Below are 14496 nucleotides of genomic sequence, written 5' to 3' on the forward strand. Positions count from 1 at the left end.
GCAATGTAGTCCACAGCCTTCAAGAAGAAAAAAAATGGCTACAGCCCATGTACTCTGCCTGGTGCACAGAACCGCTTCTGCCTGGTGCACATTGCCCCGCGCTCCTGCCTGCTGCGCATAGCCCCGCGCTCCTGCCCGCTGCGCATAGCCTGGGGCTGCAGCCCGCTGCGCATAGCCCCGTGCTCCTGCCTGCTGCGCATAGCCCCGTGCTCCTGCCTGCTGCGCATAGCCCCGTGCTCCTGCCTCGTGCACATAGCCCCGCGTTCCTGCCTGCTGCGCATAGCCCCGCGCTCCTGCCCGCTGCGCATAGCCTGGGGCTGCAGCCCGCTGCGCATAGCCCCGTGCTCCTGCCTGCTGCGCATAGCCCCGTGCTCCTGCCTGCTGCGCATAGCCCCGTGCTCCTGCCTCGTGCACATAGCCCCGCGTTCCTGCCTGCTGCGCATAGCCCCGTGCTCTTGTCCGCTGCGCATAGTCTGGCGCTTCTGCCCGCTGCGCATACCCGGGGCTGCAGCCCGCTGCACATAGTCCCGCGCTGCTTCCCGCTGCGCATAGTCCCGCGCTCCTGCCCGCTGCGCATAGCCCGGTGCTCCTGCCCGCTGCGCATAGCCCCGTGCTCTTGTCCGCTGCGCATAGCCCGGCGCTCCTGCCCGCTGCGCATAGCCCGGGGCTGCTGCCCGCTGCGCCTAGCCCCGTGCTCCTGTCCGCTGCGCATAGTCCCGCGCTGCTGCCCACTGCGCATAGCCCTATAGCCCTGCGCTCCAGCCTGGTGCACATAACCCTGCCTCACAGTATATTACATATACACCTTCCAGTGTTTTCTGCTGTGTACTAGACCCGGCCATATTATCATCCCACAAGGCCTGGCTCAGGAGGATATGGTATTCCCACATTGCGGTGATGTGACCGGACGATTGCTCGTTACCCACACCACAGCCATAGCATAGGTAAGTGAGCAGCCGCACAAAGCCAGGGCTCACAGTCCGATAACATGGGCGCCGCCATTAGAGGATGTTGCGTGGTGACGTCACTAATGCGCGCCCCGAGCAATACGGAAGTCGCACGATGACGTCTGCTAGAGCGGAGAACCTCCAGTGATCATAGAGTTAGAAGGTCAGCTCGGTATGTCTGCATTCGGCTAGTCCTCGCCATCTGCTGGCTGTACTGCGGTATTGCAGCCGTGGGGGTCTGAATGGACGGATTTCCAGTAAGTGACGACTGCGGGTCCGGACTTCGCTCCTATGGAGGGGTCAGTCATACAGTTAGTAGTCTGATATTGGGCATGTGCAGAGGCCAGTGGGGGATGAGGGAAGAGAAGTGGCATCACATTGCTGCAGAGAGACTGCAGGAGCCTTAACCCTAACAATACAGGGACCTAAAGCCCAGGACCAAGCCTCATTGAATGATTGCATTTGGTCCTTATGTGGTTAAAAGAGGTGCTACCATAAACAATATATCTATCAGCCGACCTCCCGATAGTGTGTGTGTATATATATATATATATATATATATATATATATATATATTACACACACACACACACACACACCAGTACCACTACTATAGGACGTGGCCAAGTACAGTGCTCCACTATCGCCATCAGTTCTGTGTGCATGTGTGACCCTCCTCTGCAGTCAGCCATTGGAATGAGGACTTGGGAACCCCAGTGATCACACATATCAGCTCTTCGCTAGCTAGTTTGGGGTTTCTGTGCATTAATCTTTTTATTGTGCAGATCTGTTTAACAATGGACTTTGCAGAGAAAGCATAAAATCTGTGCCAGGTCAGGCTGTCTCTGGAATCTGTGATCAGTGTAACACACAACCAATGCCTCCGCTAAACTCACTGTCTGGGTATGATTCCACTTGCGTGTGACTCGTGCGAGTCTCGCATAGGTATCATTCGACACGGCACGGTGCACAATCTCCTGACAGCAGCGCCTCAGCTGCATGAAAATACATGCAGCCGATCCGCTCATGGCCGGCTTTACCTATGTGCGGTCGCACAGGGCGCCGGCTGGCAGACAACAAAGGGGGCGCCGCAGGGAGTTAGAATTCACTTTCACTTGCTGCTCCTGTGGTGCCCAGGATCCAGAAAAGGGGTGCCCTCCCCTCCTTTGTGCTCTGTGTACTGTCTGCTCCTGCGGTGCCCAGGATACAGCAGGGGACGCCCTCCCTTCCTCTGTGCTCTGTGTACTGTCTGCTGTGTGTAGGAGGCTGGGTGGAATACCTGGTGTGTGTAGGAGGCTGTATTGAGGCCCCTACTGTGCATAGGAGTCTGTGTGGGGGCCCCTACTGTGTGATGGAGACTGTGTGGGGGCCCCTGCTGTGCGTAGGAGGTTGTGTGGTAACACCCTGCTGTGCGTAGGAGGTTGTGTGGTAACACCCTGCTGTGCGTAGGAGGTTTTGTGGTAACACCCTGCTGTGTGTAGGAGGCTGTGTGGTAACACCCTACTGTGTGATGGAGGCTGTGTGGGGGCCCCTGCTGTGCGTAGGAGGCTGTGTGGAGGTCCCTGTTGTGCATAGGAGACTGCGTGGAGGCCCCTGCTGTGCGTAGGAGGCTGCGTGGAGGCCCCTGCTGTGCGTAGGAGGCTGCGTGGAGGCCCCTGCTGTGCGTAGGAGGCTGCGTGGAGGCCCCTGCTGTGCGTAGGAGGCTGCGTGGAGGCCCCTGCTGTGCGTAGGAGGCTGCGTGGAGGCCCCTGCTGTGCGTAGGAGGCTGCGTGGAGGCCCCTGCTGTGCGTAGGAGGCTGCGTGGAGGCCCCTGCTGTGCGTAGGGGGCTGCCTGGAGGCCCCTGCTGTGCGTAGGGGGCTGCCTGGAGGCCCCTGCTGTGCGTAGGGGGCTGCCTGGAGGCCCCTGCTGTGCGTAGGGGGCTGCCTGGAGGCCCCTGCTGTGCGTAGGGGGCTGCCTGGAGGCCCCTGCTGTGCGTAGGGGGCTGCCTGGAGGCCCCTGCTGTGCGTAGGGGGCTGCCTGGAGGCCCCTGCTGTGCGTAGGGGGCTGCCTGGAGGCCCCTGCTGTGCGTAGGGGGCTGCCTGGAGGCCCCTGCTGTGCGTAGGGGGCTGCCTGGAGGCCCCTGCTGTGCGTAGGGGGCTGCCTGGAGGCCCCTGCTGTGCGTAGGGGGCTGCCTGGAGGCCCCTGCTGTGCGTAGGGGGCTGCCTGGAGGCCCCTGCTGTGCGTAGGGGGCTGCCTGGAGGCCCCTGCTGTGCGTAGGGGGCTGCCTGGAGGCCCCTGCTGTGCGTAGGAGGCTGCCTGGAGGCCCCTGCTGTGCGTAGGAGGCTGCCTGGAGGCCCCTGCTGTGCGTAGGAGGCTGCCTGGAGGCCCCTGCTGTGCGTAGGAGGCTGCCTGGAGGCCCCTGCTGTGCGTAGGGGGCTGCCTGGAGGCCCCTGCTGTGCGTAGGGGGCTGCCTGGAGGCCCCTGCTGTGCGTAGGGGGCTGCCTGGAGGCCCCTGCTGTGCGTAGGGGGCTGCCTGGAGGCCCCTGCTGTTTGGAATGTTTAGCCCAATGATATGCTCGTTTTATCACTCTCCTGCTGTATCCCCGCTCCCAGTTGAGCAGACACGCCGCAGCCTCAAGAACTGTCCAGTCTCCTTTATATGTTTACAGTTTTGTCTATTTGTGACTTATCGTTTGATTTATGCAAATGTATAGGATTTCTTTAAATTTGTCAAGTTAGGGATTATATTTGTAAATTGCGTTGTTTATTTACTTTATATGTGTTTATATTTATGAAATGTATCTATGCTATTCATTGATTATATCGTGGTCTTTGACTATTTTTATGTATGCGATCTTTATGTATATTACATTGAGCATGAATTGTTTTATGTACTTGTATGTAACTATGTCATTAATTATCAGTCATTTCTCCTCCGCTCTGCTGTGTCTATATGAGTGGACGCTGTTCTAATCATGTGGTTTGATCGGCACTGTCCGGACATGATGCGGTGGCCAGCGGGCTTCGCAGGTTGTTATGGTGACACATGCGTCACAATATGAGTCACTGCATTTTGATTTAAAAACATATGCTTCCTACCTTAGCCTTGCCACCTGAAAAAGGCGTAGCCGAAACACGCGTCAGGCAGTCTGAGTGCCTGGCTGACCTCATTTCTCCGCATCCGGCACACTCCAGTACAGTGTAATACAGTACAATGGCATCGCGGCAACCTCCAGTCACATGCTGTTATGTGACCGGAGCTTGCCGCGATGCCATTGTACAGTATTTACACTGTACTGGAGTGTGACGGATTCGGCAATCCGGCGAAATGCCGGATGTGTGAAACGGGCCTTAGTGAAAGATAAAACGAAAATGTACAGAAATTATGCATTCACTCGGGCACAACGTCTGCTCGTAACTAATGTGATGGTCAGTGTACACACATATAGGAGCAAGACTGCGGAGAAAAATAACCATGCAACGTAAGATGTATACCTGGAGCTAAGGGCTAATACATCTTCCCTCACTGTGGTTAGCTTGGCTGATAAGTTCTGACTGGATTGTAACATTGGTCTTGGTTTATGTTTACATTGCCCATTGATTTGCTATTGTGACCATGGTATTTTCCTTGCTCCTCTATATATCTTTTTTTCTTTGGGCATTGTCATTTATACAGCATCCTTTGAGCTGTTATTTATATGTGACTATTGTTATATTATCAATATATTTTTTGTATTTGATGATCATGCACGGGTACTTTTGTATGTTTTTAACATTTACACAGTGGTGCTGATCTATTTGAACCTGTTCTGAATAAAATTAATTGCATTTATTGGACATCTGATCCTGGCTCCCTTTCTTTTTCCTCTGCAGTTGAGGTCAGCTGCACCTGCTTTGTAGACACACCCCCTTGTGCTTAAATAGCCAGGTATCCCAGCAAGCTTTGCTGACTATACAAACCATTTGTATGAAAGCCCCCTCGGAGGAAGCTAGCTGCAAGAGATTGTCTAGAAGTCATATCCTCTCATTTTTTGGTTCTTTACCCCTTGTTTCTTATATCCTCTTGACTCTTTAGTGCAGTGGTGGATCTAGTGAACTTCACCTGCCTCCCACTAGTCAGGGCCTCTATAGGGCTTCTCAGGGACCTAGTGTGCTGCTTGGCGACAATTGCAGAGACTGTATAGGGACTGGTTAGGAGAGTAGGGACAACTCATGTGAGGTTAGGAGGTGTCCATCTACCTTCTCATTAGTGCCAAAGCCCACCAGTGTATTGTGCTTCACCCTTGGCTGTGGTGTTTTTTGTTGGGCTTCAGACCTCGGTTGGTCAGGCTGCAGCATTTGCAGAGCTGTTGCAGACCCTGTTTCAGAAGTTTTCATACATGCGGTCTGAGGTTGTGCAGCAGCTGCAACAGATCACTGGGTTTTCAGTGTCTGCGCTTTCCCTGGCGCAGCCAGAACCTAATATAGTCCTCCCGGATAAGTTTTCTGATGGGAGGGATAAATTTACCACCTTCAGGGAAGCCTGTAAACTATACTTTAAACTCCGCCGTCATTCTTCGGGGAGTGAGAACCAGCGAGTGGGGATTGTTGTCTCTGTTGCGGGGAGATCCCTAGTCCTGGGCCTTTTCTCTGCCGACCGACTCTATCATTCCGGTCAGTGAATACGTTTTTTGTGGCTTTGGTCCTTGTGTACTGCGACCTTGATGGCGTCACATTCGCAGAGTCAAAACTCCGAATACTCCGGCAGGGGGTGCGGCCAGTGGAAGAGTATTGCACAGAGTTCCAGAAGTGGTCCACTGACACCCTGTGGAATGACTCTGCTCTTAGGAGTCATTTCTGCCAGGGGTTGTCAGGTAGGCTTAGGAACTCTCTGGTGCAATATAACGTTGTGGAATCGCTGTAGGCCGCCATGGCAATTGCTATTAGAGTGGATCGATGCCTCAGGGAGAGTCCTTCTAAGACCCTGTCCCCTGTCATTTACCCCAGGGAGGAGCTCCCACTGGTGCAAGGCGCCGAACCTATGCAGTTGTGGGAGCCTCCCCGCAGACTGAGTCGCTTACGGTTTGTCATGGGTCTGGGTCCTGCTTTTTCTGTGGGGATAAGGGGCACTATATCGGGACGTGTCTAATAAAACCTTAACCAATTCCATCTGGCAAAAAGTCGCATCCTCCTGGTCGGATGGAGGGAAACAACTGGGCTGTGTACATCTCCTTCACCTACACATCTTAGTTCACCTTCACAGCAGAGGTGGCTATTGGTGGGAAGACCGAGACGATCTCTACAGTCCCTGATAGAAGTTCTGTCGCTTATCCATGTTATGTAAATAAAAGCTTATAACCTGACTTTAAATTCATCCATTGGTTTTATAAATTACTCTTTTGAAAACTGAAACCCTCCCAAAGTTAATTATTTGTTTGAATTTCACATTACTTTCTGTGGGCGACAAAACTTTTGTCTTGACAAAATCTGACCTTTCTGTGTTCATTAAATGATCGATATTTCAGCTTTGCAGCAACTTTATTTTCATAACCTAAACCAAATTTGGGAGGGTTTCAGCTTTCAAAAGAGTAATTTATGAAACCAATGGATGAATTTAAAGTCAGGTTATAAGCTTTTATTTACATAACATGGATAAGTGACAGAACTTCTGTCAGGGACTGTATGCTGGTGGACAGCAGAGCTGGTGCCAATTTGGTGGATTTTTGCTTTGCTCAGACTCTAGGTCTAACGTGTTGTGCATTGACCAGATCCATTCCCATTCAGGCTTTTATCTCCGCTTCGCTCAGCCAGGGAGAGTTCACCCATACCGAGCCAAATATTAACCTGCGAATGGAGCTTCCCCCAGCACTTAAAACCCATGGCGTAGTCCACATATTCTTGCTCCGGAGGTGTGTGTTTCCGCCTGCTAGGAGGGACCTGTTCACATTTTAGGTGAACAATGTTACCAATCATGAGAGTCCGGAAGCATCTCGTTTAAAGGGGGAGTACTGGCACGTTTGTCTCCTTGTTTTTGGAGACTAGTGTCAGCTTGAGGTCTGGAGCCCCTTATCTCTATCCAAGGCTCTGCATTTAGATGTAATTTCATTTTCTTTGGCACTGAAGTAATTAATGCCAGTTTTTCTGTTTGCAGCTCTCCTGCAGTTGAGGTCAGCTGCACCTACTTTGTAGTCACACCCCTTTGTCTGTGGTGGTTTTACGTTGTGCTTCAGACCTCAGTTGGTGTGAACACACTCGTTCCGTGACACTGTGTTGGGGGCCATTATACTGTATGGAAGCCCATTTGGAGGGCTGTTTGGGGGTTACAGTTGGGGATTATACTGGGTTGGGGTCAGCATACTTTGCCGGATAGATGAGGGGAGTACAGTAAGGTCATTATACTGGGCGTGTAAAGGAATTTACTGTGGGTGTATCATATAGTGTTTGTGGGGCACTTCTGTTGGAATCATACTTTATATGGGCCAATAAAAGGAGAATCTAAGGGCTTCAATAGGATGAAAATTACTTTGTAAGGGCTCTAAAGTTGTGAGACATGCTCTTCTGTGACTAGTTGTGTGTGTGTGTGTATGTAATATATATTATATTGTTGTTTTTTCTCTTCTCTTGGGGGGGGAATTAGAATTTCTGCTATGGGGCCCCAGGATTAAACACCCTGCAGGTAAGAGACTTTTTATTAGATGTCAGATTAGCAGCCATGTCTGGTTCTAGTTCTGGCGTATCGAGCTATTGTCACTGTGGAGGGTGAAGTGCAGACAAATAAACCACACAACACAATATATTATCTTTCATTTTTTTCTTATTTTATTGGAGTAGCAATAAGCAACATTGTAATGAAAATTATTACTGGCCCTTTAATAAATTACACAAGGGTCACGGTGACTCTCAAGTCCGGCCACAATGGAGGCCACAGAGCTTGCTGTGGACATTGTAGACCTGATGAAAGCCACCGGACCCAAAGATCCAGAGGAAGGCGAAGAAACCCCCCGGAGAGTTCCACCTCAGGGGGGGAAAAAAATTCCTTCCTGACCCCATTTTTGGCGATCGGATATTTCTCTGGATCTCGTCTGTCCTGCTGCATATTGCTGTATAACTGTACATCAGGGGGGGGACATAAGCAGGAGAGACCTTTGTGCCAGAACATGATAGGAGCCCTGTGCAGTCTAATATCTCCTCATAATGCATGATTCCACCTGCTTTGGAGGTGGTAATGCATAACTCCTCACCCAGTGGCGTACTGCCAATGGCGGCAGACCAAGCCACCGTTATGGGGCCCATGAGTCAGTGTAGCCCGGTGCCCAGCCCCCACCTCCCCGAAGGTCCCCTGCCGAGGATCACACTTTCAATTGTATGAGTCCTAGTCGCCCAACCAGTTTGGCCCTGCCGGGTCCCATCCGCCCAACCAGTTTGGCCCTGCCGGGTTCCAGCCGCCCAACCAGTTTGGCCCTGCCGGGTCCCAGCCGCCCAACCAGTTTGGCCCTGCCGGGTCCCAGCCGCCCAACCAGTTTGGCCCTGCCGGGTCCCAGCCGCCCAACCAGTTTGGCCCTGCCGGGTCCCAGCCGCCCAACCAGTTTGGCCCTGCCGGGTCCCAGCCGCCCGACCAGTTTGGCCCTGCCGGGTCCCAGCCGCCCGACCAGTTTGGCCCTGCCGGGTCCCAGCCGCCCGACCAGTTTGGCCCTGCCGGGTCCCAGCCGCCCAACCAGTTTGGCCCTGCCGGGTCCCAGCCGCCCAACCAGTTTGGCCCTGCCGGGTCCCAGCCGCCCAACCAGTTTGGCCCTGCCGGGTCCCAGCCGCCCGACCAGTTTGGCCCTGCCGGGTCCCAGCCGCCCGACCAGTTTGGCCCTGCCGGGTCCCAGCCGCCCGACCAGTTTGGCCCTGCCGGGTCCCAGCCGCCCGACCAGTTTGGCCCTGCCGGGTCCCAGCCGCCCAACCAGTTTGGCCCTGCCGGGTCCCAGCCGCCCAACCAGTTGGGCCCTGCCGGGTCCCAGCCGCCCAACCAGTTGGGCCCTGCCGGGTCCCAGCCGCCCGCCCGTCCGCTTTGCCCCTGCCGGGTCCCAGCCGCCCGCCCGCTTTACCCCTGCCGGGTCCCAGCCGCTCACGCCGGTGACCCCTGCCGGGTCCCAGCCGCCCACCCCGGTGGCCCCTGCCGGGTCCCAGCCGCCCAACCACTTTGCCCCTGCCCGGTCACAGCCGCCCAACCACTTTGCCCCTTTCGGGTCCCAGCCGCCCGAGCCGTTCGCCCCTTTCGGGTCCCAGCCGCCCGAGCCGTTCGCCCCTGCCGGGTCCCAGCCGCCCGAGCCGTTCGCCCCTGCCGGGTCCCAGCCGCCCGAGCCGTTCGCCCCTGCCGGGTCCCAGCCGCCCGAGCCGTTCGCCCCTGCCGGGTCCCAGCCGCCCGAGCCGTTCGCCCCTGCCGGGTCCCAGCCGCCCAACCAGTTTGGCCAAATTCATGAATGAATTTAGCATCTCTCCCCTCCAGCTCCCCAGCTATGTATTTACGTGGACTTGTCACCTTCGTGCCGTCAGGATCTAAAAACACAAATGATTCTGGTTTAGAACTTTGTACATTCTGTTGTAATTGTGATGTCACGGAATGTTGGTGATGTCATGTGGCCTGTGATGTCATCAGAACGGTCACTGCTGTTTTGAATCAAGTTTACAACATCAAGGAAGAGTTAATTTAATAAAAACCCATGCCTCCTTTTAAAATCATTAGACGCAGATTTAAAGGGACACTTCTATTTTAATCCATAATATCTAGTGCATTAAAGGAAAACTCAAAATGCCGCTCCTGACCATAGTAAACGGCAACTCCCAGGTCATCCACTGAATCAACAATCCAAAAATGGAGCCACATGGAGTTTTCCCCACCAAGTCTGTATTATATCTGTGTGTATACTGTATATTGATATGTGTGTACATATGTACATACTCATGGATGTCGTGGAGGGTGGGCTCCATAGTGGGGAGCCATTGTAATTAGCAGCTCATATTCAGGAAGACCCCACAAACCTCTATTAAATAGTCGCCCTCCTATTATAGGGGCCGTAATACTGCATGTGTCCTGTAGGGGCTACTACTTCCCACATCAATAACAGCTGATTACAATAAGTTTTAGCTGCCATCCCCCCAATGAGTAAAGAGCCACCTGCCTGCACTCATCCCCTTCCGGCTGTCAGGTCCTAATGGCACGAGATAGCTCCAGTGCAGAACATTGTACATTCTATACCTATTGTGATGTCATTTCGATGTCATGCGCCCTGTAATGTCATCATAACTGCCTAATACTAATACAACATTTACCTGTTGTAGAGATGGTGTATGTGTCCTATAAGTGGATCACCAGATTCGATTATTGTGTCAAATTCCTTTAAAGTTGTGTTTTGGTTTTTTTTTTTTTAATCATTGAATACAATGGTGAACTATGGAGGGGTTCATTGTACTACATGGAGGGCTATGGGGTACATTATAATATATGGAGGAAAATGGGAGGTGCATTATAATGTATGAAAGACTATGGAAGGTGCATTATAATATATGGAGGACTACGGAAGGTGCATTATAATATATGGAGGACTATGGAAGGTGCATTATAATGTATGGAGGACTACGGAAGGTGCATTATAATATATGGAGGACTATGGAAGGTGCATTATAATATATGAAGGACTATGGAGGTGCATTATAATATATGAACGACTATGGGGGTACATTATACTACATGGAGGGCTATTGGGGTACATTATAATGTATGGAGGACTATGGTAGGTGCATTATAATGTATGGAGGACTATGGGAGGTGCATTATAATATATGGAGGACTATGGAGGTGCATTATAATATATGGAGGACTATGGAGGTGCGTTATATATGGAGGACTATGGAGGTGCATTATAATATATGGAGGACTATGAAGGTGCATTATAATATATGGAGGACTATGGAGGTGCATTATAATGTATGGAGGTGCATTGTAATGTATGAAAGACTATGGAAGGTGCATTATAATGTATGGAGGACTATGGGAGGTGCATTATAATGTATGGAGGACTATGGGAGGTGCATTATAATGTATGGAGGACTATGGGAGGTGCATTATAATGTATGGAGGACTATGGGAGGTGCATTATAATGTATGGAGGACTATGGGAGGTGCATTATAATGTATGGAGGACTATGGGAGGTGCATTATAATGTATGGAGGACTATGGGAGGTGCATTATAATGTATGGAGGACTATGGGAGGTGCATTATAATGTATGGAGGACTATGGGAGGTGCATTATAATGTATGGAGGACTATGGGAGGTGCATTATAATGTATGGAGGACTATGGGAAGTACATTATAATATATGGAGGACTATGGGAGGTGCATTATAATGTATGGAGGACTATGGAGGTGCATTGTAATGTATGAAAGACTATGGAAGGTGCATTATAATATATGGAGGACTATGGAGGTGCATTATAATATATGGAGGACTATGGGAGGTGCATTATAATGTATGGAGGACTATGGGGGTGCATTATAATATATGGAGGTGCATTATAATATATGGAGGACTATGGGGGTACATTATTCTACATGGAGGGCTATGGGGATACATTATAATATATGCAGGACTATGGGAGGTGCATTATAATGTATGGAGGACTATGGGAGGTGCATTATAATGTATGGAGGACTATGGGAGGTGCATTATAATGTATGGAGGACTATGGGAGGTGCATTATAATGTATGGAGGACTATGGGAGGTGCATTATAATGTATGGAGGACTATGGGAGGTGCATTATAATGTATGGAGGACTATGGGAGGTGCATTATAATGTATGGAGGACTATGGGAGGTGCATTATAATATATGGAGGACTATGGGGGTACATTATACTACATGGAGGGTTATGGGGGTACATTATATATGGAGGACTATGGGAGGTGCATTATAATATATGGAGGACTATGGGAGGTGCATTATAATATATGGAGGACTATGGGAAGTGCAATATAATATATGGAGGACTATGGGGGTGCATTATAATATACAGGGTGCATTATAATATGTGGAGGACAATGGGTGCATTATATTATATGGAGTACAATATGGGTGTACTATAATATACAGAGGACCATGGGGGTGCACTATAACATATGGAGGACTATGGGGTGTGCATTATACTATATAATAGATACCAAACATGTACAGTGCCTAGAAGTAGTATTCAACCCCCTGCAGATTTAGCAGGTTTGATAAGATGCAAATAAGTTAGAGCCTGCAAACTTCAAACAAGAGCAGGATTTATTAACAGATACATAAATCTTACAAACCAACAAGTTATGTTGCTCAGTTAAATTTTAATAAATTCTCAACATAAAAGTGTGGGTCAATTATTATTCAACCCCTAGGTTTAATATTTTGTGGAATAACTCTTGTTTGCAATTACAGCTAATAATCGTCTTTTATAAGACCTGATCAGGCCGGCACAGGTCTCTGGAGTTATCTCGGCCCACTCCTCCATGCAGATCTTCTCCAAGTTATCTAGGTTCTTTGGGTGTCTCATGTGGACTTTAATCTTGAGCTCCTTCCACAAGTTTTCAATTGGGTTAAGGTCAGGAGACTGACTAGGCCACTGCAACACCTTGATTTTTTTCCCTCTTGAACCAGGCCTTGGTTTTCTTGGCTGTGTGCTTTGGGTCGTTGTCTTTTTGGAAGATGAAATGACGACCCATCTTAAGATCCTTGATGGAGGAGCGGAGGTTCTTGGCCAAAATCTCCAGGTAGGCTGTGCTATCCATCTTCCCATGGATGCGGACCAGATGGCCAGGCCCCTTGGCTGAGAAACAGCCCCACAGCATGATGCTGCCACCACCATGCTTGACTGTAGGGATGGTATTCTTGGGGTCGTATGCAGTGCCATCCAGTCTCCAAACGTCACGTGTGTGGTTGGCACCAAAGATCTCGATCTTGGTCTCATCAGACCAGAGAACCTTGAACCAGTCTGTCTCAGAGTCCTCCAAGTGATCGTTGCACATAGAAAAACTTTAATTGGTTGGGTCAAGCATATAAATATTACATGGGATATAAAAATTGTGACAAGTAAGAAGGTTAAATGACATATAAGAGCGAATAAAGAACCTCATGTGGGGCTGCATGGATCAAATTAGGTGCACACAAGGGGTGTACTCCCAGCAGGGCCAGTGTAAGTGCCTTTTACAAAACGCAGGTTCACCTAATCAAGAACTCTAGGCACATTACAGATAAATGAACAGGAATATATTCCCAGCAGAGCCAGTGTAAGTGCCTATACAGAAGATAAATTCACAGTCAGTGACAGAATAACACTTTAGTAAATGACAATAAGCATGTTACCCACACACATCGTCCGGTGAACAGGGATGTGTTCCCAGCAAGGCCAGTGTAAATGCCATTGCAATAAACAGGTTCACAGTGAGTGATAGAGTAACATTCAAGTATATGAACATAGGCACATTGCCCAGGCATCTAGTCCAATGGACAGGGATATATTCCCAGCAGTGGCATTTACACTGGTTCTTGGGCCATGGGATATGATGTAATATAAGGCAAATTTAAAGACTTTTTTTTTTTTCTGCTGTTTCAATATGTTCCTGAAGTTGTTGCCTTTTACCTTATATAAGTCTGCTTTAACTGTCCTGGTTGTTGCTCATTTTATTATAATGTAGCGGTGGCCAAAAAAACTCATAATTTTGGCATTTGGATTTTCTTTTTTCGTTATGCTGATCACAGATCGGATTAATTTATTTTATATGTTGATAGATCGCACATTTCTGAGTGCAGCAATACAAAATCTGTGTATTTTATGTTTTGTTTTAGTGTTAATGGAGCAAAAGTAAGGTGATCTGAACGGTTATGTTGGGGTTTTTTTCTCATATTTTTTAAAAAAAAATTTTCTCACTTTATACCGTTATTAATAGTCCCGTTAGGGGACTTGAAGCTGCAAATGTCCGATCACTTGTGCTGTACAGAACAGGTTCAGCATCGGCCCTGCCCTGTACAGCAGAAATCAGTCTCCTATGAATGTCGCTTTCAGCCGACGTTCACAAGAAGATTCTTCACGGCATGCACAGGTCGTCAGCTGACCCCCAGCTGTCATCGCAACCCATCGACGCCCCGCGATCACGTCATGTGACAGGTGCAGGGAATGATGTGTTCCCTGTCTGAGCATATTAAATCCCGCGGTCAGAGATTGATCGCGGGATTTAACTACTTAACAGGAGGATATCCAATCTGCCCGCAGCTGTTAGAGGCACATGAGGACTGATCAGATAAGCCGACATGTGCAGGGAAAGTTGCAGGCTCAGCGTGTGAGCCCACACCAAATGCAGGGACACAGCCTTGGACGTACCAGTACGTCCAAGGTCAGGAAGGGGTTAAAACTTGTGTGATATTCATCTCTAGTATTAGGTCAAATTTATGCAGAAATATGGAATATTCTGCAGGATTCACTAAATTTGAAACGATAGATAGATAGATAGATAATAGTCCGATTGATAGATACTGTATTTTTTTGGATTATAAGACGCACTTTTCCTCCCAAAA

At 49.7% G+C, this 14496-nt stretch overlaps 1 protein-coding gene across 2 annotated transcripts in view; it reads left to right on the plus strand.

Annotated features, from left to right (window-relative positions):
• Positions 1–1095: 1095 nt before the first annotated feature.
• The window catches only part of COX18 (cytochrome c oxidase assembly factor COX18), a 68564-nt gene continuing 55163 nt past the window's right edge, over positions 1096–14496 (plus strand). Inside the window, exon 1 of one of the 2 annotated variants that reach the window (XM_075337159.1) lies at positions 1096–1246. In XM_075337159.1, the coding sequence (XP_075193274.1) occupies positions 1239–1246 (8 nt within the window). In that variant the 5' untranslated portion in view covers positions 1096–1238. The remainder of the gene's footprint in view (positions 1247–14496) is intronic. The other variant, XM_075337168.1, reaches the window with a different exon arrangement.

Source organism: Anomaloglossus baeobatrachus, chromosome 1 (assembly GCF_048569485.1).
Source record: "Anomaloglossus baeobatrachus isolate aAnoBae1 chromosome 1, aAnoBae1.hap1, whole genome shotgun sequence".
In the NCBI taxonomy this organism is placed as follows: Eukaryota; Metazoa; Chordata; class Amphibia; order Anura; family Aromobatidae; genus Anomaloglossus; species Anomaloglossus baeobatrachus.